Source organism: Pelobates fuscus, chromosome 2, assembly GCF_036172605.1.
Source record: "Pelobates fuscus isolate aPelFus1 chromosome 2, aPelFus1.pri, whole genome shotgun sequence".
Classification (NCBI taxonomy): domain Eukaryota; kingdom Metazoa; phylum Chordata; class Amphibia; order Anura; family Pelobatidae; genus Pelobates; species Pelobates fuscus.
Genome location: NC_086318.1, coordinates 443,610,663 through 443,636,050, shown reverse-complemented (window position 1 = coordinate 443,636,050; position 25,388 = coordinate 443,610,663). Strand labels below are relative to the sequence as shown.

The window sequence follows — 25,388 nt, the reverse complement described above, 5'->3', positions numbered from 1 at the left end:
AGTTCTATCGGCCAACATTTTTGGGGCTCAGGGACTGTTTTAAGAATAGTCAGCAGGTCATCAGATGCCTCTGCTTATAATAACATTTTACTTGAAATCTAACAAATGTTTCTATAATGATTGAACTGATATTGTATGCTAGTAATATTCTGTCAATGTTTATCCTATATTACTTGGAATGCATTTTCTATAATTGCGATTTAAACGTTCATTATATGGGATTCCTGATAGCAAAGTCTTTCAACCAATGTTAAAGGGACACTGTAGGAACCCAGACAACTTCAGCCAATTGAAGTGGTCTGGGTACAGTATCCCTATTGCACCTAGTGCTGAAATATTTACATTGCAGCCAGGGCTGGTGCTTCGTATTGGCCAACTAGGCGCTGCTTAAAGGGGGGCGCCGGGAGGAGCTTTACTGCTCTGCTCATTTGGCCACCCTTCTATGTTTGAATAATGATGCAAATCGTGCCGCCAGCCACGTTACCAGGTGCTAGGGAGCACTTACATGGCTGCTGACCAGCGCCCGGTGTAACACTGGTCTGGCGTCATCCACTTCAGCCTGCTCAGCCAGGACCCCCACAAAGACTTGCATTGACGCAGCAGTGCAAGGGCGCTTCAATTCTTCTCTCCCTTCCCTTGCCCTGTACATAGGGACAAGTGGGCGGGATAATAGCAAGGGCTAGGCTGAGACGGAGTGAAGGCGGCCAGGCACAGGAAGCTGCCAGGAACACATGAAAAGCAGTCAAATATGAAAAAAGGTAAGTGGGTCAATGGGACATCACAATGTGTTTTTGTGAAGAATTTGTTTGTGTATTTCAGTCTGTATGGGTCAGTGTGTGTCTGTCACGGTAATATACCCCAACACGCAGGAATAGTTCAATAGTCAAGAGACAAGAAACCAGGGTTCGTCTTACCGGACCTTAGAATGGCCGGACTAGGACGAGTAAGAAAGACAGAGTCTAGAACAAGCCGAGGTCAAGGGAACTGAGAGACAGCGTAACGTAGAACAAGCCGAGGACTGGTACACAGAGGACAAAACAGCGGATAAGCAAGCAAGGATAAGGAGAGAGCGGAGTCAGGAACAAAGCCAAGGTCAAGCACCAAAAAACCAACTGAACGATACAAGCACTAAAGGGAACTGGACAGAAACCACGATAGGGCAAGGAGCAAGGGAAACAGGTGAGTATAAATACCCTAAAGTTCACTTTGATTGGCCCCTGTCATATCCACGCCCCCAAAACGTGAGTGTATGGGGAACGTGGCATGACAGGGGCCAATGGGAGACTGATTCTAATTTAGTCTCCCACTGTCCCTTTAAGAGCGCGCCCGAGACGCGCGGCGCGCTCTTAGTGTCGGGCGGGACACGTGACCGCTTCTCGCGGTCACTGCCCGCCTGACTGATCTTATCGTTGGCTGAGCCGCGCGCGGCTCGTGCAGGAGCAGGGCCGCGCGCGGCGAGAAGAGAGGACCCCGGCCGGCCCCTGGAGAGGGTAAGTACCGCTACAGTGTCGGCGTGGCCCGTGGGTCAGTGTGTGTCGGCATGGGTCAGTGTGTGTCGGCGTGGGTCAGTGTGTGTCGGCGTGGGTCAGTGTGTGTCGGCGTGGGTCAGTGTGTGTCGGCGTGGGTCAGTGTGTGTCGGCGTGGGTCAGTGTGTGTCGGCGTGGGTCAGTGTGTGTCGGCATGGGTCAGTGTGTGTGTGTGTATGTGTCTGATACTAAAAAAAACTAAATTCTTTTAAATCTACATATGTAACTATTTTTCATTATTTCTGTGGAGTCTTGTGATCACTTTATAGAGTGATCACATTAATGGGCTTTATTGCTGTCAGGATATAATCAAGGAAAGTAAATATAAATGGGTGATTGGCGGTGAAATGTAGGACTGTCTCACTGCGAGAAGAATTCTTGGACGGTATGGTACACGTCAGATGTGGGATTCTGTTTGCTGGATGAATAAGCTTGGCGCATAAAAAACATACAATTATAATTCTATATCTTTTAGTGCATGGTGTGTCGGTGTACACATTATCTCCATGTTCCCCCCTTTATCTCTTCTCTACAGTGGAGACGAAGTTCTGGATATCTCGGGCCAGTAGCTCAGGTTCCTCCAGGGCAGCGAAATGCCCCCCTCTGGGCATGTAGGTGTAGGTCGCAATGTTCCTAAACTTGTGTTTTGCCCAGACACGCGGCGCATGCACCAGCTCACAGGGAAAAGCAGCGATACCAGTGGGAACATAAACGCCCAGCCTGTAATAGGAAACATGTATTAATACCAGCTCATACCATGTCTCGCGCCATGTGTGCGGGATTTACTAAGGACTATTCATGTCCTCACACTGACCGCCAATCACATTTCAGTTCATTACAATTCGCTGTTTGGTGAATAATGTTAGGTGTTTTCTATTTGTAAAAACATTCCCTTTTCCCAGTTACTGTGTTTTGGGGGACGTTTTCTGATTTATGATTTACCTTCGAATTCACACACACATCATATTGCGGGAGACTCTCGTATCAGACCGTGTAGACATCGCCATGTTTATCTCCCACAACAGGGGGCTTAGCACGGTATGGCCATATGGGGTGTCCAAGCCCCATATCTCATTGTAACGGTGGTTTTATGGAATTTAAAACAATATATGTTGTGTGGAATGATTCCTTTTTAAGATTATGTACAAATAAAGGTAATTTCAGAAATACTACTATTAATTAATTCATGTTCTGCCTTATTAATTATCCTCAGTATAGACTGGATATTATTACAGTTGGTTACATCGTGAGAATTTGGAAACGGCCATAGCTTGTGTTATATAGTCTTCTAAATCCTGGCCTGCACCTCTTCACTGTCAGCCTGCCCAGCCATTACTCTCTATTCCAGCACAGGACTGGAACACCCTCATACATCCCTAATCCCTGTAAACATATACAGACTTCTTAAAGGAACGGTATAGTCCCCTAAACAACTTTAGCTTGCTGAAGCAGTTTTAGTGTATAGATCATGCTTCTCGGGTTTCACTGCTCATTTAGGAGTTAAATCACTTTGTTTCTGTTTATGCAGCTGATTGACACTGCATGAAAAAAAAACTGGTTTCACTTTCAATCAGATGTAATTTACCTTAAACAATTGTATCTCTTTCTCTGTAAATTGAACTTTGATCACATAGAAAATCCTCTTGCAGGGTCTAGCAAGCTATTAACATAGCAGGGGATAAGATAATCTAAATGAAACAGAACTTGCAATAAAGGAAGGATAAACATTAGATGACTCTTTACAGGAAGTGTAACGGATCCACTGGCACCCCGACTGGGTACCTCCGTTGAAAGATGCTCCTAGCGCTTCCAGAGGACTCCAAGCACTCCACTAGACACCATAAGCACCGCAGGCTGCAGCTATCTCCCTTCAGAACGAAGCAGGAACAAGCTCTTACAAGAGCTCAGTGATTATAGCAAGGGAATATGCCTAGCATAGCAATCCCTTGTAGCAGATTCCCCCAATAAGACACAGGACTCAAGTTGAGGGTAAAACAGGAACTGAGGACTGGGACACCCAGTCTGGCTTTTATTACAAACAAGTACATACAGGACACTCCCAGGGGGAGGATGAAATTAACCAATCACAGGGATGTACCTCCCACACATTTCCTCCCCTTAGATTAACAGTTAAACCAATTATTACATACAATAAAAATACAGTTTTTACACACACACTGTAACTTTAAAACCATACATTCAATTTCAATAAAAGTTGCATATTCAGACTCAGCATACATCAAACATAAACACTTCCAAAAATCAGCCAAATCCCTCCAGTGGATCAAAAGTTAGCTGGAAGTCCTTTATGACCGACCGCAAGCACAATTTCCTGCCCAAAACAGTTCCATAGATTTGGGCTGTGCGGTCGGTCAATTTCATGCCGAAAAAAACGACTAAGTCCCATTTCGAACGGGACTTAGTCTCTGGAGCTGCAAGTTCCGTATGGGAGAAGGTAAGGGTCAGCGGTGTTCGGCAGAATGTGTAGCCGATTTTAGTTCCACAGAATCTTTAGCATACACCGCTGACCGCATTCGAGGAAACCAAGATGGCCGCCGCCACGTGCAATTGACCGGCAGTAACCTCACAGCCTGGGAGGTAAATTGCCTGCACACTTTAGCTTCTGGGTGGTCCGCCTGTGTGGTACTTGGTTCAGTAAGCCCTATTTACTGAACCAAGTGGGGGAAAGCCAGGAACAAGTTATTTTACCGGTCTGGGGACATAGTCTTAAAGGGGCATTGTTCACCAAAGTCACAATATGTCCCCAGACGGTTCTTAAAGGGCCATACACACCAATAAAAGTCCATACGTTTTCAGGGGCCATAGTCTTAAAGGGTATTGTTACCCAAAGTCTCAATAGGTCCCCAGACAGTTCTTAAAGGGCCAGCAGCAGTACAATAAAATACCATTCACTGTACTTAAAGGGCCAGCAGTCGCACGATAAAATACAATATGCCCCAAATGTGTCCAGGGGCCATAGTCGCAGGGCAGGAGGCTAGCAACCAGGCTTCTCCAGTTCACAGTGGCAAAGTTGGTTTCGCCACAGGAAGTGTTTAGGAAGACTGTGCAAGTCACATGCAGGGAGGTGTGACTAGGGTTAATAAACAAAGTGAATTAACTCCTAAATGGCAAAGAATTGAGCAGTGAGGCTGCAGGGACATGTTCTATACACCAAAACTGCTTCATTAAGCTAAAGTTGTTTTAGTGACTATAGTGTCCCTTTAACATATCACATGGACAAAAAGGGGGGGACACACTTTCATTTTAAGGGTGTGAGTGGCAAGGGGTGGGGCTGTTCTAACTTACGTATAACAATTTATACCACTAAATTGTAATTTATAACAAGAACAATGTATCTTTTTACACCGACTGATTTGTAAACACATGTACTGAAGTGTAAAGACACATTACTGGGAGTATTATTGCTCTGAAGCTCTGTTATACAATAAGACACATTACTGCGAGTATTATTGCTCTGAAGCTCTGTTATACAATAAGACACATTACTGCGAGTATTATTGCTCTGAAGCTCTGTTATACAATAAGACACATTACTGCGAGTATTATTGCTCTGAAGCTCTGTTATACACTCAGACACACCAACAATATGGATCAAAATAGGGACTGTCCCTCCTAAATAGGGGCACTTGTGAGATATAATTTCTATATAACACTGTGTACTGTGACAGTTTTGCAGTAAATGTGTTTGATGTCAGTGTTGACTCCTTCCTCCGGTGGTATATACAGTATGTTAAAAGAACACTATAGTCACCCAGACCAGTTCAGCTCAATGAAGTGGTCTGGGTGCCAGGTCCCTCAGGTTTTAACCCTTCAGATGCTATGTTTACATTTGGGGTTAATCCAGCCTCTAGTGGCTGTCTTCTGGACAGCCACTAGAGGCACATCTGCTACGCTGGAGGCACATTTCACCTAAATCACGCAGAGCGTCCATAGGAAAGCATTGAGAAATGCTTTCCTAAGGACACTTTGAATGCGCGCGCAGCACTTGCCGCGCATGGGCATTCGGCTCCGCAGACGTCGGCGGGGGAGGAGAGGTCACCAGCGCCGAGGGAGCCCGGCACTATAGTGTCAGGAAAACCGCTTTGTTTTCCTGACACTATAGTGATCCTTTAATGTAATAGTTAATAGATGCCCCAGTTTAACTAATTAACTTGTATCTAATATATTTACTTGACATCTGGAGTTTGGTCGTAGTTTCGAGGAAAGTTCTCTTTGTAGAATCTCATGGAAGACGTTATGGACCCTGTAGTCCAGTAGATCATCACGTTGGTGAGGAGGTCATCCAGGCAGTATTTCCTGTTGAGAGTAATGCACACTAAATATCAGATATATAAGGTTTAAAAAGCTTATAGTTAGTTAGTCCAGGAGACTAAGATTATCTATTATTTTACTTTCTCTGTCTAGTAGTGACATGCTCCCACATTTATCTATTTTTTAACTTGTCGCCTAAAAACCATTTAATCTCACTTTTAGTCTGTATTAAAATATTATTTTCACAAAGAGGTGACATTCTAACAGATTACAAAATGTGTCGTTACCATTTTACCATCTTTTATACCTAAAAGCAGAGAACACAATTATTGAGCAGGATGTGTGTGTCTATGTGTATTTGTATTGTAAGTATTTTAAATTGCATAGTTCAGGCTAAAAGAGTCAATCTGTGTCTATAGTCTGTTACTCATTTATCTGGTCAAATGTGCTGAAAATGTCAGCAGCCCTCCCCTTCCAAACAGTAAAGGAAGTTTCAATGATTAATACCATTCCTACAATTAGGGATTTGAAAGGAGTGAGTGAGGTCTACTTTGTCATGGTTAGGATTACATTTGAATTCCTTAGATTGACAACGACTGCAATAGCACTCTTCCAAGGAACAATCCAAACACCGTAACCATTACAGCTTGCTGGAGTGGTTATAGTACCAGGAGCGCCCTGGTGATCCATCATTGTAAGTAGTCAAACCATTTTTGAACAGATTGGCTTCTTATCTGGAGTCTGACAAATGCTGCTCCCCACCTCCACTACTAATGCCAGCTTACGCTCTCAGTCAATGAGCTAAACATTGCAGGGTTTAGCCCAGGGGTGCTAACAGAAATTCCTGCTTAGGAACCTAAATCTCTCCGACAATGGTGTTAGAGGCAGGAAGGAGCACTGTAGTGTTATGGTGTTTGGAATATTCATTCATATATTCCAAATATATAATTTAACTGTATTTACTGTATGTGGGCATTGTGTTCAAACGCAGACAGTCTTTTTACATTCGATTGCCATGTTTAGCAATGCCTGCAGGGTCCTTACCAATACATGTAAGCAATATATTTTATAATTTTTATTTATTTATTTTTGTCACATCTACTATATGTGAGAAACATTGTATTTTTGCTTTATAATAAACTAATTACTATCATTCCCTCCAAAAATCATTCAAAGGATGAATGAATAAATGAAAAATATAAGTTGTGTAAATTCATATAGTTTAGATTTTTAAACTAAAAAGTAATCTGCATAAAACCTGTTGTGTTGTCATTGCTTCAAATACATTTGTATTCCAAGCGCTGTAGTGTTCCAACCGCGTATGTAGACGCTATATATAAAATGTCTTCAGAGTAAGTCATGACTAGTTTGGAGTATGTCAGATTTAGCTGGTTCAGTTAGAAGGTATTTGTACAGGACATGAGGATTTATCATTGTTATGTTTAATTAAACCTTTCTAGACCGCCATCTTCTAAATCCCGGAACTCATTGTCTGTCCAAGTAGAGAATTTCTCCAAGATGTATGCAGCCAGTCCAACTGGAGAATCATTCAGAGCAGACCCTGTAAGAGAAACGATAGCTCAAGGAGTCATTGATTCTATGTCAGTCAGAAAACCACAATGCCTGAATCGGGAAACATTCGGCTTCAAATTCACATGAAAAAAAATGTTGTCCAACCACATATCCAAAAAAGACAAGTGGTTTATCGTGTAGCTTTATTTTCATTGCCCGTATATAACATTACAATGGTTCCATTTGGACTCTCCCCAATCCCTAGTGATCTGTCTATAGGCCTAGAGACCATATTTATTTACCTACGGTGTCAGGTTTGGTTGCCTGGATGTGCAGGTATCCTGACTCCAACAGAAGTGCGTACACATTCTTCTCAAAGTAAGGATATATGCGTCGTACGTCTTCTTTTGTCAAGCCTACTAACCATGGGAAATATCGACCTAAAGCCAAAGATAAAAGCATTCCAAATCCTCCCTTAGGAAGCATGGCAAAATTCAGATGGAGACCCATGACCGATCTACAAGAATGAGCATGATTAAAGATAAGTCAATTGCCTGCACGTGATACAATTCGAAATGTTAAAAGGAACACGACGGTCAATCAGATTACTTTATCAGAACAATGAGAGAACATGTCAGAAGATCATTTTGGCAGTCAAGGGGAGATAGATAATAATAATGGGAAGTTGGCTGAATTTTTCCTGGGGAACATACATCTAGGAGCAGGAATAGGCAACCTTTGGCACTCCAGATGTTGTGGACTACATCCTCCATAATACTCTTACACCAGTGGCGTACATACCAGGGTCGCAGCTGCAAGGCATGTGTAGTCCAAAACATCAAGGGTGCCGAAGGTTGCCTATACCTGATCTAGAGTATGGTGAAAGTACATGCTTTGGGAATAATACTAAAATTGATGTGACTTGATATTGGAATAAGTCAGAATGGTGCTGGGAAGGCATTGTTTATAAATAAAATAAAACCTGATGGTGGTAGAAAGGTCTGTTTTTTGAATGAAGTAGAACATGAAGGAATTAGAAATGGCTGAATGCCCTGACCATAGGAACGGAAAAATAATGAAATTAAAGAAGAAAACGTAACCTTTGTCGTTGTCCAATAAAAAGTATATGTGTGTGTATATAAATAGGTATACTGTTGTATTGTAGGAATGAGGTAGAACTTGAAGAAGGTATAAGTGGCAATGTTTGGGAATGAGGTAGAACCTGAAGAAGGTATAAGTGGCAATGTTTGGGAATGAGGTAGAACCTGAAGAAGGTATAAGTGGCAATGTTTGGGAATGAGGTAGAACTTGAAGAAGGTATAAGTGGCAATGTTTGGGAATGAGGTAGAACCTGAAGAAGGTATAAGTGGCAATGTTTGGGAATGAGGTAGAACTTGAAGAAGGTATAAGTGGCAATGTTTGGGAATGAGGTAGAACCTGAAGAAGGTATAAGTGGCAATGTTTGGGAATGAGGTAGAACCTGAAGAAGGTATAAGTGGCAATGTTTGGGAATGAGGTAGAACCTGAAGAAGGTATAAGTGGCAATGTTTGGGAATGAGGTAGAACTTGAAGAAGGTATAAGTGGCAATGTTTGGGAATGAGGTAGAACCTGAAGAAGGTATAAGTGGCAATGTTTGGGAATGAGGTAGAACTTGAAGAAGGTATGGGTGGCATTGTTTGGGAATGAGGTAGAACTCGAAGAAGGTATGGGTGGCATTGTTTGGGAATGAGGTAGAACTTGAAGAAGGTATGGGTGGCATTGTTTGGGAATGAGGTAGAACATAAAGAAGCTATAAGTGGCAATGTTTGGGAATGAGTTAGGACCTAACGGTATACCTCACCAAAGTCCAGGATTAGGAGATACAGACTATTTAGAAAACAATTTCACCGCCACCAGCCTGGGGGTCCCCACAAAGCACAACAGGAGGTTACAACAGGGGATCTCTGTGCTTGCGGAGGTGATTTACCAATTACCAGTGATGTGCATTATATTCCTAGACTACCCCTCAGAATTGCTGTCTAATAGTAATTAAAATAGAGATAATACAGAAACACGAGATGATTATGGAGCATTGAGAAAAATGAAGGATGAGCTGGTAGAGGAGGATGGATGAACATGATGACAGAAGGGATGAGGAGATGAGCTAACCCAAAAGGTAAAAGCTGGTGACATTTAATATCTCCATGTCCAATAGTGACATTGACCCTTCAACTTGTCCCTCAAAGTAGAACTGAATGTACTTACTCTGGTTTCATCTGTGATAAGAGGGTAGTGATTCTGCTGCCCCAATCGCCCCCCTGCAGGTAAAATTCCCGGAATCCGAGTCTGATCATTAACTTATAGAAGATTCTGGCAGCGTCGAAAGCAGAAAACCCTGCGATCCAAAAATAATTATAATAAAATATCCTTTAAAACAACATTTATCTTATTTTTCTGTAAAATTTATTCTTAAATATTACATAAAGGATGTTCATTATCGACTAACATTAATCTTTTTACAAAAAAATGTATTGTTATAACATTTTCAGGGTTATTTACTAAAGTGAGAATTCGAAGTGAATTCTAAGAAAAATTTACATTTATGGCCAGAGCAGCTGAAATGAAAGCATAGCTTCACTTTAAAGTCTCACTTTAGTAAATAACCCTGTAAGTATCTAATTCTATTGTTTTTATTGAATTCAATGCTGTGAAATTTGTGAATTTAAATACATTTTTAGTGATAATTTTTCTTTTAACCCCTTAAGGACACATGACATGTGTGACGTGTCATGATTCCCTTTTACTCCAGAAATTTGGTCCTTAAGGAATCACAGATCTCACCTTTCTTGTGTGACGCCTCTGAGAAGCCATAACCTGGGATAGATGGACAAATCACCTCAAACACCAGGTCTGGGTTCAGGCCGTGCTTGGCTGGCTCGGTCAGCAATGGGAGAATGTGATAAAACTCATAGAAAGATCCAGGCCAACCATGAACCATGAGGAGAGGACAGGCTTTCTGTCCTGGACCAAGATGTGGTGGTTTCACATGGATAAAGTGCACCTCCAAACCTGCACAATATAAATATTAATTATTCTCACATCAAAACTCTCAGGTCCTGCACAAAAGAACATTTTATTATTATTTTCAGAGACATATTATTCTTAAAATTCTGAAACCTGATTTTATTAATGATAATTTATTTATAACACAGAAAGATAAATAACATAGAATCACAATGAAGGTGATACATATTGTAGATGTGCTTGTGGCCTCACATTTATGTAATATGTGATACTGTTGAATATCAATTTTGAATGCAGAGAAAAAAGTGAATCTCACATCGGTAAGATAATAAAGGAATATGACACGAGTCTTGGATGAAGGTGTACGTGAAGCGTGTAGGTTTAAATCCTTGTTTACAGTCATACACCATCATTAAACATGTCAAAGGTTTGTAAGGGTTATTGCAGTAATTGTATCTTCGGCTAGGATACTTGACTTAATATGTTCCTAGAGCCCACTGTTCTTAATAGAGTAAACTGTAGAGTCATACCTTCAATGGTGGTTTTATAGTGGGGATATCTGTTAAGGATCTTCACCTGCTTGTTCCAGTCAAACTGGTTCCTCCAATAGGAGACAACCTTCCTGAGGTGAGTAGAGTTAAAACCATAGTGAAATTTAGAATCCTCCAGAGGTGGAAAGAAGCGAGTTCGATCCAGACGGTCATAAAGGTCCTAATATAGAAAGAATGAGATATTAATATATTACATCAACCCCATCTGTCTCTGCTCCCCACTCCAGAAGAAAAAAACAAATATGCCATTTGACCCAGCAGAGCCAGGCTCTGGTAATGTATCTTTTGATCTTATCCTTCGATCCTTGCTACCTTGGGCCTCTGAATGTTTATTGTAACCTACACTTTCTCCTTTTTTTTACATTTTCCAAGTTCAGTGACATTCACTACCTTTGAATAGCTCTAATCTCCCCCTTGATAATGACATTTTCTGTTGGTTTAGTGGCCTTTTTTTTGTATTACCTTCATTTAGTCAATGTTTATCCAAGAGTCGATTCCTGACTCGCTCTGTGTGGGTTACACTGTATTCTGATTTCCATTCTGTTCCGGTTGAAACTGTCTCATTCCACCTGCATTTATTTGTTTAAAATACATTTGGATTCTTCTCCAGATGTAGAATTTGCTCATGGACTTGGTTGTTCTCCTTTTAACCAGCATTTTGTATTTTATTTGCCAGTAAACCTTTTTCAAGTCAAAACCTGCCTTGATTCAAACAATGACACTGGTCACCAAGTACAGAAACTCCCCACTCACCTGTCCTCACTCCTCAGGTATACCTCATTCTCTCTGCTCCCAAAGTGTTGTTCAACTATGGGACACACATATCAGGGCTCAAGAAGCTCAAAGGTCAAACGGTCTTGTTGTTCCAGTGTCTCATCAACTTTATCCTTTTTTCCTTCTCAGGTCACTCTCTGACCTTGTGAGACCTTCTGGATCGTCATTCCCATTCTTCAAATGCTCAACTTACTTGGATAATTGTGTTAGCTCAGTAGCCAGTAACATTCAATCTCACGTCTTAAAAACAAGAAACCTAAATATCTGATTTGTTCATTTAAAAAAACCTATTTGGACAGGCCTTGGAAGCACACAATATCCATGTGTCTTCATAGGCAACATGTTCCCAGACAATGTGACAATAAGGTTGGTGGTGAGGGGTTTTTGCTCTCCTTCCATTGCTCATTTGTCCATTTAAAAAAAAATTTGATCTGCCTTTTCCATGCCCTCTCTGCAAGCACTGATGTGATCTATCCCTCCCTGGCTTTTCTCTACCCTTTACTGACCATTTTTCTGCTTGGCTTCCTCACATCTAACATTCCAACCTTCATCCTCGATAATTTCACCATTTCAATGAACCCACTTAAAAGCTGAGGTCAAGGCAGGCGACAGGTAGACACTAAACCAAAGTTTTGAGTAGCAGGAATTATTACATTTTGAGCATTCAATGAAACTGGTGAGGATTCTTATATACATTCCCACTGTCCACCCAATGACATTGTCCACACCGTACCTATATGCTTAACTAAATGTTGTCATGCACATGTTCAAATCATTGCAGAGTAGAATCGATATGCAAGAATATTTACCACGTGCCCCATATCCACAAACTAAAACTAAGCAGGGGAACCTTGATTAATTTGGGGTGGCTAGCAGAAAATGTGAGTGTATGCAGACAGTTTCAAAATCCAATTATAAACAATGTAAACAGACAGAATTAAGATGTGTCGTGAATAAGCAATGACTAGGACCATCAGTATAGAGCATATACCATATGGAGTAGCACATTTGTTTTATATTAAAAGACAAAGTCTCACATTAGAATTCGGTTGCAGATAAACCTCCTGATAATCGGCTTTTTATATAGCTCAGGAGTAAGCATCCTCCAGCAATCCAGATGTTGTGGACTACATCTCCCCTGATGTGTTGCCAGCATCACAGGTGTAAAAGCATTATGAGAGATGTAGTCCACATCATCTGAAGTCCTTACGGTTGCTTAACCCTAATATAGATTTAGATATTGTGTATGTACCTTAATATCAGCATCTGAAATCTCGATATGAAAAGGTCGCACACTGGTGTCCTCAAGTTGTAGATGAGGTCTCAGGCCTTGTCCCCACCACCCATCACCCAAATCAATAGACTTTTTCTTCCGTCCTCTCAATATCCAGCAAGCCAGGGCACCCCCAATCCCAATAGCAGCTGGGACTACAACACTGCCAGGCCAGTGCTCATTAACGACCAACCTGCGAAGAGGACAACCTACAGTCACTATAAACAAAAATTTAAAAAAGACTACCCACCAACAGTGTGGCTCTTTCTATTGATTCCTAAAACGTATTTTTCTTAAAGAGTCATCTATCTAAAAGAAAAACATGGAATGATTATCTCTGAAGTGCCTTGTGCATATATTTTAAGCAATTATATAAACTATTCCATATACATCAATTTATAGATACATACAAATTGCAATAAAATAAAATGATCTAGACTAACAGATATACAAATATAAATATATTTAAATAAATAGTAGTAGTTATTTAATGGTCGAACTGTTATTATATTTACTATACAGATTTTATTGCTGGTCGTAACTTTCATTATTACAGCTATTTCCTCGTTTTCTTCATATTTCTGAATATTTTTAGCAGTTGCAGCTGATCAGCTGATGTATCTATTCCATGAACATACATTGAGGGAGCGTACAATTTGTAACCTTGAGGGTGCAACTCACATTTAATAAACACAATCGTGAACCGCTTATAAAAATGGAATGTGTCTTTGTAAAAGTGTTAGTTTAGTGAAGAAGTGTGTGCACAGATGGCATGAGTGGAATGCAGCCCTGGTGTCCCCCCTTAGTACGCCATAGAGGGTGCAGCACGTTTTTCAGTCGGCTTTCAATGTGACACAGTAGGTACCAGGGCCTGACTGGGAAAAAATTCTGCCCGGGCATTTTCCAATCACAGCAGCCCACTTAGAAGGGGGCGGGGCCACTAATGACAATCACGCCCCCTCTCAAAGTGAGCATGTTGGTTCAATGCCCAGAGCCCCGCTGAAGAGCTCTAGCATGGGATAAAGGCCCTGTATTTGTTCTGCTCAGCGCAAGCAAATGTAATAACAGGCTTGCGCTGTGTTTGCTTTTAACCTGTCTCTGGTGTCTCCATAAGTGGGATACCAGAGGGCAAAAGGGCCAGGAAAGCGTATCGTGCATGTGTTTGGAGCCTGCTTGTGGGATTGCGTGTGTGTAGAGTGAGCTGATTGTGGTGTGGTGTTTCATGTAAATGTCGGTTTCAGTTGTGTTGTGTTTGTGGTGTAATATATATGGCTAGGGGCGTGAGAGAGTGTGAGTATAGGTGATGTAGCGACTGTGTGCATAGGGGCTGTAGTGTATGTGTGTAGAGAAAGTAGTGTGTGCAGGGGCGGACAGACCACTCGGGCACATTGGTCACTGACCGAGGGCCCATGGTAGTCAGGGGCCCGGATGAATAGACAGGGCCTTGGATCTCCCATCTGACCCAGCATTAGTTCTTCTGCTTTATTCCAGCAATAGTTGTGGGCCCTGCCTGTGGGGGGTCTGCAACTATTGCAATATCCCCTCCCAACTGTTCCCTCTGCACTCAGTGTGAGACCTGGCAGCATGCGTGTTTCCCCTCTCAGGGCTCCTCACTCTCCCAGCGCTGTGAAGGGAAAAGGATGTGACATCCTCTGCTCTCATTCCACACATGCAGAGCGGCCTTAACACAGCTACAAGAGGAGCAGTACCTGGGAGACAGAGAGCTGATTGAATGCAGCCAGGAGGATACAGACACAAAAGGTGGGTTGTGGTGACATAGGACATAGATATATTGGTCTGCGGGTGTAAATAGGGTGAGTGGGAGAGAAATGTGGGTCTGTTTGTGTAAATACTGGCACACAGGGCCGCCATCAGGGCATGACAACCGCAACATTCAGTGGGTACATACCGGGTTGCGGGCCCTGCGACCCCGGTATGTACCCACTGGGCCAGCCTCTTCTCCTGGGGGGCCCAGCAGCCGGTCACCTCAGGGCCCCCCAGAGGCTGGCCCTGCTGACACCCGGCGGGCGCGCGAGGGAGCACTCTCCTCTGAGTGCTTCCTCTTCAGCTCCCTCGCGCACCGTACTGATGCCGGAGCCGGAAGATGACGTCATCTTCCGGCTCCGGCATCAGTACGCGGCGTGCAAGGGAGCTGAAGAGGAAGCACTCAGCCAGGGAGAGTGCTCCCTCGCGCGCTGCCGGGTGTCAGGGAGGAAATTTGAGTGAGTGGGGGTGGGGGAGAGGGAGGGAGGAAATTTGAGTGAGTGGGGGTGGGGGAGAGGGAGGGAGGGAGGAAATTTGAGTGAGTGGGGGTGGGGGGGAGAGGGAGGAAATTTGAGTGAGTGGGGGTGGGGGGGAGAGGGAGGGAGGAAATTTGAATGAGTGGGGGGGAGAGGGAGGGAAGGGAGGAAATTTGAGGGAGTCGGGGGGAGAGGGAGGGAGGAAATTTGGGGGGAGAGGAAGGGAGGAAATTTGAAGGGGGGAAGGGGAAGGAAATTTGGGGGGGGGGAGAGGAAGGTAGGAAATTTGAAGGGGGGAGAGGAAGGAAGGAAATTTGAAGGGGAGAGGAAGGAAATTTGAGGGAGGGGAGGGAGAGGTAGGAATTTGAGGGGGAGAGGAAGGGAGGAAATTTGAGGGAGGGGGGAGAGGAAGGGAGGAAATTTGAGGGAGGGGGAGAGGAAGGTAGGACATTTGAGGGGGGAGAGGAAGGGAGGAAATTTGAAGGGGGGGAGAGGAAGGAAATTTGGGGGGGGGAGAGGAAGGTAATTGGGGGGAGAGGAAGGTAGGAAATTTGAAGGGGGAGAGGAAGGAAATTTGGGGGGGAGAGGAAGGGAGGAAATTTGAAGGGGGGGAGAGGAAGGAAATTTGAGGGAGGGGAGGGAGAGGTAGGAATTTGAGGGGGGAGAGGATGGGAGGAAATTTGAGGGAGGGGGAGAGCAAGGGAGGAAATTTGAGGGAGGGGGAGAGGAAGGGAGGACATTTGAGGGGGGGAGAGGAAGGGAGGAAATTTGAGGGGGGGAGGAAGGAAATTTGAGGGAGGGGGGAGAGGAAGGGAGGAAATTTGAGGGGGGAGAGGAAGGAAATTTGAGGGAGGGGGGAGAGGAAGGAAATATGAGGGGGGAGGGAGGAAGGAAATATGAGGGGGGAGGGAGGAAGGAAATTTGAGGGGGGGAGGGAGGAAGGACATTTGAGGGGGGGAGGGAGGAAGGAAATTTGAGGGGGGAGGGATGAAGGAAATTGGAGGGGGAGAGGAAGGAAATTGGAGGGGAGAAGAAGGAAATTGGAGGGGGGGAGAAGGCAATGAGAGGGAGGGGGAGAAGAAGGAAATTGGAGAGGGGGGAGAAGAAGGAAATTGACGGGGGTAGGGGGAGAGATTGACATCCATCACACACACACAATGCACCCCTTGCACACAGAAAAACACACAATGCATTACACACAGACACACATACACAAGCAATGCATCCCTTACACACAGCAACACACAACGCACCCCTTCCACACACTCAGTGCATCCCTTACAGACACACACACTGCATCCCATACATACACAAACTCACCTTGCAGCCCTTACACATACAAACACAGATTCACACAATGCATTCCTTACACACATCAGGACATCCCCCCGCCGACACACACACCCCTGTGAACAAACTCATTGGTGGAACATGAAGGTGGACACTGGGACCCAGACCTTGAGCTGTGTAAAGGGCCCTCAAAAAATGGAGCTGCAGAACATTGATTTTTGTGACCACAGTTACAAACCGCCTCCAGAGAGCCTGTTCTACACCAGACCAGTGGAGCCAGACGGCAGCTGAAGCCCATCATCATCCTCATCTGGTTGTAAGTAGGCAATCTAGTATATTATTCGTGGCACTAATCTCTAATTTACCTCACATTAAAGGGACACTATAGTCCCCAGAACCACTGCAGCTTAATGTAGTGGTTTTGGTGTCTATAGCCTGTCCCTGCAGGCCTTTTATTGTAAACACGGCGGCACTGCAGCACTGTGTTAGTTAACATGGCAGATCATATGGGTGGGACACTGTGATGTCACATGGGGGGCGGCAAACTTTACTTTTGCCTAGGGCGGCAAAAATCCTTGCAACGGCCCTGCAGACACTGCATCCCTGTGGGCGGACTCGGGGGGGGGGGGGACGACTCGGGTGCAGGCGCCGGGGGGCCCAGACCTTGAGCTGTGTCAGTGGCCCCAAAATTTCTGATGGCAGCCCTGCTGGCACAATAAGCAGTAACGTCCATTCACAATGAATTTATATGCTCAAATGCAAACATTCATTGATATTCATTTGCATCAAAAGCAATACACAACATTATATAAAAGTTATATTTAAAATTAATCAAATACTATATAAGCTTTCAAAGGGCACAGGACCTAATCTTACAGGGGATCTAGTGTGTTCATAGGGGATCTACAGTGTGTATGTTATTATGTAGTGTGTGTAGGTGGTGCATTGTGTGCCATAGGGGATCTATTGTGTGTGTAGGGGATCTATTGTGTGTGTAGGGGATCTATTGTGTGCGGAGAACCCAGAGTGTGCATAGGAGATTTAGTGTGTGTGTGCGTGTATAGAGGATTTAGAGTGTGTATAGGGATTCTAGTGTTTATGTGTGTAGAGGATCCATAGTTATCTACGGGATCTATGGTGTCTGTATAAGGGATTTAGTGTGTGTGTATAATTTATGCTGTGTGTGTCTAGAATGTAATATGTGTAGGGGTGCACTGTGCGTAAGGGATGCACTGTGTGTGTGTGAAGGGTGCACGATGTGTGAAGGGTGCAGGGTGTGTGAAGCGTGCAGGTTGTGTGTGAGGGGTGCATTGTGTGTGAAGGGGTGATGTGTGTTTTTTGGGGTGCAGTGTGTGTGGTGTGAAGGGGTGCATTGTGTGTGAAGGGGTGCTGTGTGGTATTTTGGGGTGCAGTGTGTGTGGTATTTGGGTTGCAGTGTGTGTCGTGTTTGGGGTGCAGTGTGTGTGAAGGGTGCACAGTGTGTTTGGGGTTCTGTGTGGTGTTTGGGATACAGTGTGTGTGGTGTTTGGGGTGTAGTGTGTGTGGTGTATGAGGTGCAGTGTGTGTGAAGGCTGCACTGTGTGTTTGGGGTTCTGTGTGGTGTTTAGGATACAGTCTGTGTGGTGTTTGGGGTCTAGTGTGTGTGGTGTATGAAGTGCAGTCAGGGCCGGTGCAAGGATTTTTTCCGCCCTAGGCAAAAGAAAGATTTGCCGCCCCTCCCCCTCCCACTCACCCCCCAGTGACATCGCAATGCCCCACCAATATGATCTGCCATATGAACTAATGACAGTGCTGCACACAGTGTGTGTTTACATTTAAAAGCCTGCAGGAACAAACTACAGACACCAGAACCACTTTATTAAGCTGCAGTGGTCCTGGGGACTATAGTGTCCCTTTAATGTGAGGTAAATTAGAGATTAGTGTCACTAATAATATACTAGATTGCCTACTTACAATTAGATGAGGATGGTGATGGGCTCTGGCTGCAGTCTGGCTCCACTGGTCTGGTGTAGAACAGGATCTCTGGAGGCTGTTTGTAACTGTGGTCATAAAATTCAATGCTCTGGAAGAACGGGAAGCAGCTCCATTTTTTGGGGCCCCTTACACAGCTCAAGGTCTGGGCCCCAGGGCCTGGCGGTGAGTATGCCCATAAGGCCCACCCATAAGTCAACCTACATGTTCCACCCATGAGTTCGCTCACAGGGAGTGGAGTGTGTAGGGGATGTGTTATTGTAGAGGATCTAATGTGTGTGCTTATGGAATGTAGTGTATAGGGATACCAGTTTGTGTAGGTGATGCAGTGTGTTTGTTTGTAGTGGAAGCAGTGTGTTTTTGTGTAAGGGATAGAGAGCAGTGTGTGTTTGTGTACAAGGGATGTATTGTGTGTTTCTTGTTGTGTGTAAGGGATGCATTGTGTGAATCTGTGTTTGTATGCATAAGGGATGCAAAGTGTGTTTCTGTGTATGTAAGGGATGCGTTGAGTGTGTGTAAGAGATGCATTGTGTTTCTGTGTGTGTGTAAGAGAAGCAGTGTGTGTTTGCATGTGTGTGTAAGGGATGCATTGTGTGTTTCTGTGTATATGTGCAAAGGATGCATTGTCTTTATGTTTAAGGGTTGCATTGTGTGTGTGTGTGTGTGTGTAATGGATGCATTGTGTGTTTCTCTGTGTGTAAGGGAAGCATGTTGTGTTTCTGTGTGTATAGGGATGCATTGTGTGTGTGTGTGTGTGTGTGTGTGCGTAGTGTGAAAGAGCTCCCTGTCCAGTCCCCTGTCCTATAGAGCTCTCCCTTCCATCCCTTAGAGATCTCCCCTGCCCCTTAGTGGTCTCTCCTCTCCCACCCACCTCCCTTAACGGTCTCCTTTTCTCCCCGACTTTCCATTAGTGGTCTCTCGTCTCCCCCTTAGTGGTCTCTGCTCTCCTCTGCCCCCCCCCCTTTCCATTAGTGGTCTCTCCTCTCCCCCCCTCCCTTAGCAGTCTCTCCTCACCTCCCTCCCCTAGTGGTCTCTCCACCACCCCCTCCCTCCTTTAGTTGTCTCTCCCTCCCGCACGTTCTCCTCAATCCCCCCTCCCTGTGTTCTCATCTCCCCCCGTGTTCTCCTCTTCTTCTCCACCCGTGTTCTCTTCTTCCCCCCTCCCTGTGTTCTCATCTTCTTCTCCCCCATCCCTGTAATCTCTTCTTCTCCCCCATCCCTGTAATCTCTTCTTCTCCCCCCTGTAATCTTCTCTTCTTCTCCCCCCTCCCTGTTATCTTCTCCCCTCCCCCCTGTAATTTTATCTTCTTCTCCCCCCTTCCCTCGCTGTAATCTTCTCTTCTCCCCGCTCCAGGTAATCTTCTCTTCTTCTCCCACCGCCTGTAATCTTCTCCACTCCCCCTCCCTCCCTGTAATCTTCTCTTCTTCTCCCCCTCCCTCCAATCTTCTCCCCCCCTCCCTCCCTGTAATCTTCTCTCCCCCTCCCTCCCTCCAATCTTCTCCTCCCTCCCTGTAATCTTCTCCCCCCTCCCTCCAATCTTCTCTCCCCCCTCCCTCCAATCTTCTCGCCCCCTTCCCTCCAATCTTCTCCCCCCTCCCTCCAATCTTCTCTTCCCCCTCCCCTCCAATCTTCTCCCCCCTCCCTCCCTGTAATCTTCTCTCTCCCCTCCCTCCCTGTAATCTTCTCCCCCCCCTCCCTCCAATATTCTCTCCCCCTCCCTCCAATCTTCTCTCCCCCCCTCCCTCCAATCTTCTCGCCCCCTTCCCTCCAATCTTCTCCCCCCTCCCTCCAATCTTCTCTCCCCCTCCCCTCCAATCTTCTCCCCCCTCCCTCCCTCCCTGTAATCTTCTCTCTCCCCTCCCTCCCTCCCTCCCTGTAATCTTCTCCCCCCCTCCAATATTCTCCCCCCCTCCCTCCAATCTTCTCCCCCCTCCCTCTAATCTTCTCCCCCCTCCCTCCAATCTTCTCTGCCCCCCTCCCTCCAATCTTCTCCCCCCTCCTTCCAATCTTCTCTCCCCCTCCCTCCCTGTAATCTTCTCTCCCCTCCCTCCTATCTTCTCTCCCCCCTCCATCCAATCTTCCCCCCCCTCCAGCTCCTCCCCCCTCCCTCCAATCTTCTCTGCCCCCTCCCTCCAATCTTCTCCCCCTCCCTCCAATCTTCTCTCCCCCTCCCTCCCTGTAATCTTCTCCCCCCTTCCTCCAATCTTCTCCCCCCCTCCCTCCAATCTTCTCCCCCCTCCCTCCAATCTTCTCGCCCCCCCTCCCCTCCAATCTTCTCTCCCCCCCTCCCCTCCAATCTTCTCTCCCCCTCCCTCCTTGTAATCTTCTCCCCCCTCCCTCCCTGTAATCTTCTATCCCCCCTCCCTCCAATCTTCTTCCCACCTCCCTCCAATCTTCTCTCCCCCTTCCCTCCAATCTTCTCCCCCCTCCCCTCCAATCTTCTCTCCCCCTTCCCCTCCAATCTTCTCTCCCCCCTCCCCTCCAATCTTCTCTCCCCCCTCCCCCCAATCTTCTCTCCCCCCTCCCCTCCTCCCTTCCCCTCCCCTCCAATCTTCTCCCCCCCTCCAATCTTCCCCCCCCCTCCAATCTTCTCCTCACCTCCCCTTACCTGTATCGTGGCCGAGCTCCTTTCTGGTCCGCGACCCGGCCGGACTGACAGGAAGTGCACACTGAGTTTGCACTTCCTGTCAGTCCGGCCAGGTTGCGGACCGGAGAGGAGCTCGGCCATGCTACAGGTAAGGGGAGGTGAGGCATTGCGGCAGCCGCCTGAGCGCTCTCTATAGAACGTTCAGGCAGGTGCAGCATTTAAAGGGCCGGCGATGGGGGCGCAGGGCGCCCCCCCCTATATGGCGCCCTAGGCGGCTGCCTAGTTCGCCTTATAGGAAGCGCCGGCCCTGAGTGCAGTGTGTGTGAAGGCTGCACTGTGTGTTTGGGATGCTGTGTGATGTTTGGGGTGCATTGTGAGTTTGGGGTGCTCTGTGGGGCTTGGTGTGCAGTGTGTGTCTGAGGGGTGCTGTGTGGTGTTTGGGTGCAGTATGTGTGTGAGGGGTGATATGTGTGAGGGGTGCGGTGTGGTGTTTGGGATGCAGTGTGTGTGTGTGTGTGTGTTTGGGATGCACTGTGTGTTTGGGGTGCTCTTTGGTGTTTGGGGTGCTCTGTGGTGTTTGAGGTGTAGTGTGTGTATGTGAAGGGTGCACTGTGTGTTTGGGGTGTTTGGGGTGCACTGTGTGTTTCAGGTGCTGTGTGGTGTGCAGTGTGTGTGGTGTGTGGGGTGCAGTGTTTGTGGTGTTTTGGGTGTAGTGTGTGTGGTGTTTGAGGTGCAGTTTGTGTGAAGAGTGTACTGTGTGGTGTTTGGGGTGGTCTGAGGGGTGTGTCTGAGGGGTGCTGTGTGGTGTTTGTGGTGCAGTGTGTGTGTGTGTGTGTGTGTGGTGCACTGTGTGTTTGGGATGCACTGTGTGTTTGGGGTGCTCTGTGCTGTTTTGGGTGTAGTGTGTGTATGTGTGAGGGGTGCAGTGTGGTGTTTGGGGTAGTGTGTGTGTGAGGGGTGCAGTGTGGTGTTTGGGGTGTAGTGTTTGTGTGTGAGGGGTGCAGTGTGGTGTTGTGTGATGTTTGGAGTGTAGTGTGGTTTTTGGGGTGTAGTGTGATGTTTGGGGTGTAGTGTGTGTGTGAGGGTTGAAGTGTGGTTTTTAGGGTGTAGTGTGATGTTTGGGGTGCTGTGGGGTTAAAATAGCAAACATATATATGTGTATTTTTTTTTTAATTATTATTTTTTTTATTATATTTATGTCTCCCCTCCCTTCTTACCTTTGCCTGGGAGGGGGGACCTTGTTGCCAGCCTAGGTGGTCCGGTAGGAAATCCCTCATGGTCCCGTGAGGAGTGAACTCTACCCTGCAGTTCCTGGGGTAGAGTTCACTCTCGCAAGATTGGAGCATTGCCATAGTAACCACGGCAACGCTCCAATCACGCGAGAGGAACCTGGCGAAGCTGCAGGATAGAACTTCCCCGGGTCCTCTCATTCCCCACCGGCAGCCGCATCTCAGTGCCTGTGGGCCGGTGGGGAGATAGTTTGTCTCCCCACCGGCCCATGAAGGCACACAGCAGGGCCGGCGCTCTGATAGCACTGGCTCTGCATGGGCCAGCAGGGGAGATACACTGATCTCACCTGCCGGCCTCAGCCCATGGCCTCACGGCCCACCGGGCATTTGCATTGACCAGTCTTTTAGGTACCCCAGTTCAGCTGGTTTCTACTCTCGGTGGGGGGTTGCGGCAGCGAGGGGGCTGTGTTTACATTGTGCACTGCCACGCATGTCCTGTGCTAATGTCAGGAGCCGGGATGTGATGGCTGTGCCATAGTTACAAACATTTCAAAAGACATTCCAGGGATACTTCGAGGAGATTTATCAACGTGTCACCAGCTCTCTTACATTTCACTTTCAGAACATATTTGGTGCAGTTTAATAAATCTGTCAGGTTTTGTGTCTTTTTTGTGTCCTATATTTTATTTATAACTTTACAACATTTTTCCAGCAACTCATTTATCAATCATTCCAACACTTTTTCCAACAGAACATATTATTTTAAATATTCCGTAATGTGTGTTGGCATTTGAATGCAGGGGTGTCTCTGTGTGTAGTGTTTGCATATGAATGCCGGAGTGTATTTGTGTGCAGTGTCTGAAAATTGGGTGTTTTTATATGGACGGTGTATAAGTGACTGCAAGGGTATATTTGTGTGTAATGTTGGCATATGAATGCTGAGGTTTGTTTGTGTTTGTCTTTCTGTGTGTTTGAAAGTTGTCAGGTTTTAATATGGACTGTGTGTACGTGATCACAAGGGTATTCTGTATTTGTATTTAGTGTTGGCGTGTGAATGCCAGGGTGTGAGCCACAAAGTTATACACGCACTGCTGCAGGGCAGGTCCCAGGACCCAATTTTGCCAGGACAGGAGTCTAAAACATGGGACTGTCCTAGCAAAAACAGGACAGTTGGCAACCAAGCCCTCCAGCTACAGCATCAGTACAAGGTGTGTACGGGAGCAATTCAGACAGAGCACAGTGAGCAACAGTAACCCCCAGGAGGAAATCCACCCTGACTGCTATGGACAGGTAGGTAGGCTGGGTATTACAAAAAAGCAAAAAAAAAAAAAATTGTGTGTGAGTGTGCATGAAAATGTGTGTGTTGAAGTATGTGTGTGAGAATGTGCATGTGAGAATCTGTGTGTATATGTATGCGTGGATGTGCATGTATGTGTGTGAGAATGTGTGTGAGATCATATGGGGGTGAGATGTGAGTGATTAGCTGTTTGTGAAAATGTGTGTGATTATCTGTGGGTGAGATGTGTGTGATTATCTGTGTGTGAGAATGTATGTGATTATCTGTGTGTGAGAATGTATGTGATTATTTGTGTGTGAGAATGTTTGTAATTAGCTGTGTGTGAGATGCATTTGATTTGCTGTGTGAGAATGTGTGTGATTATCTGTGGGTGAGATGTGTGTGATTATCTGTGTGTGAGAATGTATGTGATTATTTGTGTGTGAGAATGTGTGTTATTAACTGTGTGTGAGAATGTATGTGATTATCTGTGTGTGAGAATGTATGTGATTATTTGTGTGTGAGAATGTGTGTAATTAGCTGTGTGTGAGATGCATTTGATTTGCTGTGTGTGAGAATGTGTGTGATTATCTGTGTGTGAGAATGTATGTGATTATTTGTGTGTGAGAATGTGTGTAATTAGCTGTGTGTGAGATGCATTTGATTTGCTGTGTGTGAGAATGTGTGTGATTATCTGTGTGTGATTAGTTGTATGTGAGAATGTGTCATCAGCTGTGTGTGTGATTATCCGTGGGTGAGAATGTGTGTTATTATCTTTGTGTGATGATGTGAGTAGTTTTTATCCATTTAATTGTGATTTGACCAGTCTACATGTGGTCACTATTTTGATATGTCTTTTCCTTTTATCTATATCATTGGAGAGAGACCACCACCACTGACATCCACAAGCTGAATCTGCAGAGCCGCTTTCCAGGCTCTGGCACACGTGAGTGCATAACCGTTATTATTCTTTTCTTTTGATATTTGGATTTGACATACTGCACCATATATCTTATATTTTATAACATATCCACAAGAGCCACCACTACTGCAAGAATCAATCACAAGGACTGATACTCCACCATATCCTCAGGCAGGGATTGTTCCACCCAGGATCTTAAATTGGGGCTACATTTTAGCTCCAAAAAGTGTGTGTGCTTAATCTTATTTTACTATATATTGTAACTGTGACATACTTCACTATTAGCTTTAGTAAAGAGGTTTTAGGGAGACGATGGAATAAATAGATGATAGCATTGTATTAAAGTAGGCGGGGGATTTTAATGATGCAGATTAAAGAATGTTAATACAATGGATTGGGGATAGGTAATAATGCAAGGTGGGGGAGGAATTTAGATAAAGCCAGGAGGAGGGGGAGGGTATAATTCATTATTGCTACATTGCCGAACAAGAAGCAGTGATTAGACCTGAGCTTTGGACCCCTCCAGTCATTGTTTAGTGACTTTTTATAGAACAGTAACTTTCTTATGGCGGGAATTACCTGGACTGTAATGTTAGAAAGGCACTTGTCATGAAAGGGCTAATAACTAACTAAAGCAAACATTGATTTTATTCTTTATCTGATTCTGTGAGAAGTCTCCTGTTTATTTTGTGTAAATCCAGGAAAAAATAACAGAAATAAGAAAGTAATAACTGTATACATTGTAATTTGTAGATTTTAATATTTTTACAAATTAACCTAAATCTGCCGGCGGGGAATCCTCTCACCTGCCATTGTCCAAGATATGTCGCCACATTACGACTTCTGTCCTGCTGTCTGTCCCCAGACTGTGACCCTGATCAATAACCACACCCCCTTAGAATCCTCACGTAGCAATAACCACACCCCCTGTGCTTAGAATCACTGTGTAACAACAACCAC

At 45.3% G+C, this 25,388-nt stretch overlaps 1 protein-coding gene across 1 annotated transcript; it reads right to left on the bottom strand.

Moving 5' to 3' along the window:
* Window positions 1-1,526: 1,526 nt before the first annotated feature.
* Window positions 1,527-25,306, bottom strand: LOC134586053 (epoxide hydrolase 1-like). The gene is made up of 9 exons (XM_063441562.1): window positions 25,235-25,306; window positions 12,892-13,105; window positions 10,845-11,025; window positions 10,132-10,359; window positions 9,556-9,685; window positions 7,613-7,827; window positions 7,251-7,359; window positions 5,718-5,843; window positions 1,527-2,246 (listed from the first exon to the last, which is right to left on the bottom strand). Exons 1-9 carry the CDS (start codon window positions 25,261-25,263, stop codon window positions 2,045-2,047), a joined length of 1,434 nt encoding a protein of 477 aa, XP_063297632.1. The 5' UTR covers window positions 25,264-25,306; the 3' UTR covers window positions 1,527-2,044.
* Between the last annotated feature and the right edge of the window lie 82 nt (window positions 25,307-25,388).

What these genes read in the sequence shown, in the direction of transcription:
- LOC134586053 (XM_063441562.1), bottom strand. Translation starts at nt 25,263, where the DNA reads ATGTGGCGACATATCTTGGACAATGGCAG. An exon ending in CATATCTTGGACAATGGCAG is followed by an intron (nt 13,106 to 25,234) that starts GTGAGAGGATTC and finishes TCCTCTTCGCAG; the next exon opens with GTTGGTCGTTAATGAGCACT. An exon ending in GAAGATGGCGGTCTAGAAAG is followed by an intron (nt 5,844 to 7,250) that starts GTTTAATTAAAC and finishes TACTCTCAACAG; the next exon opens with GAAATACTGCCTGGATGACC.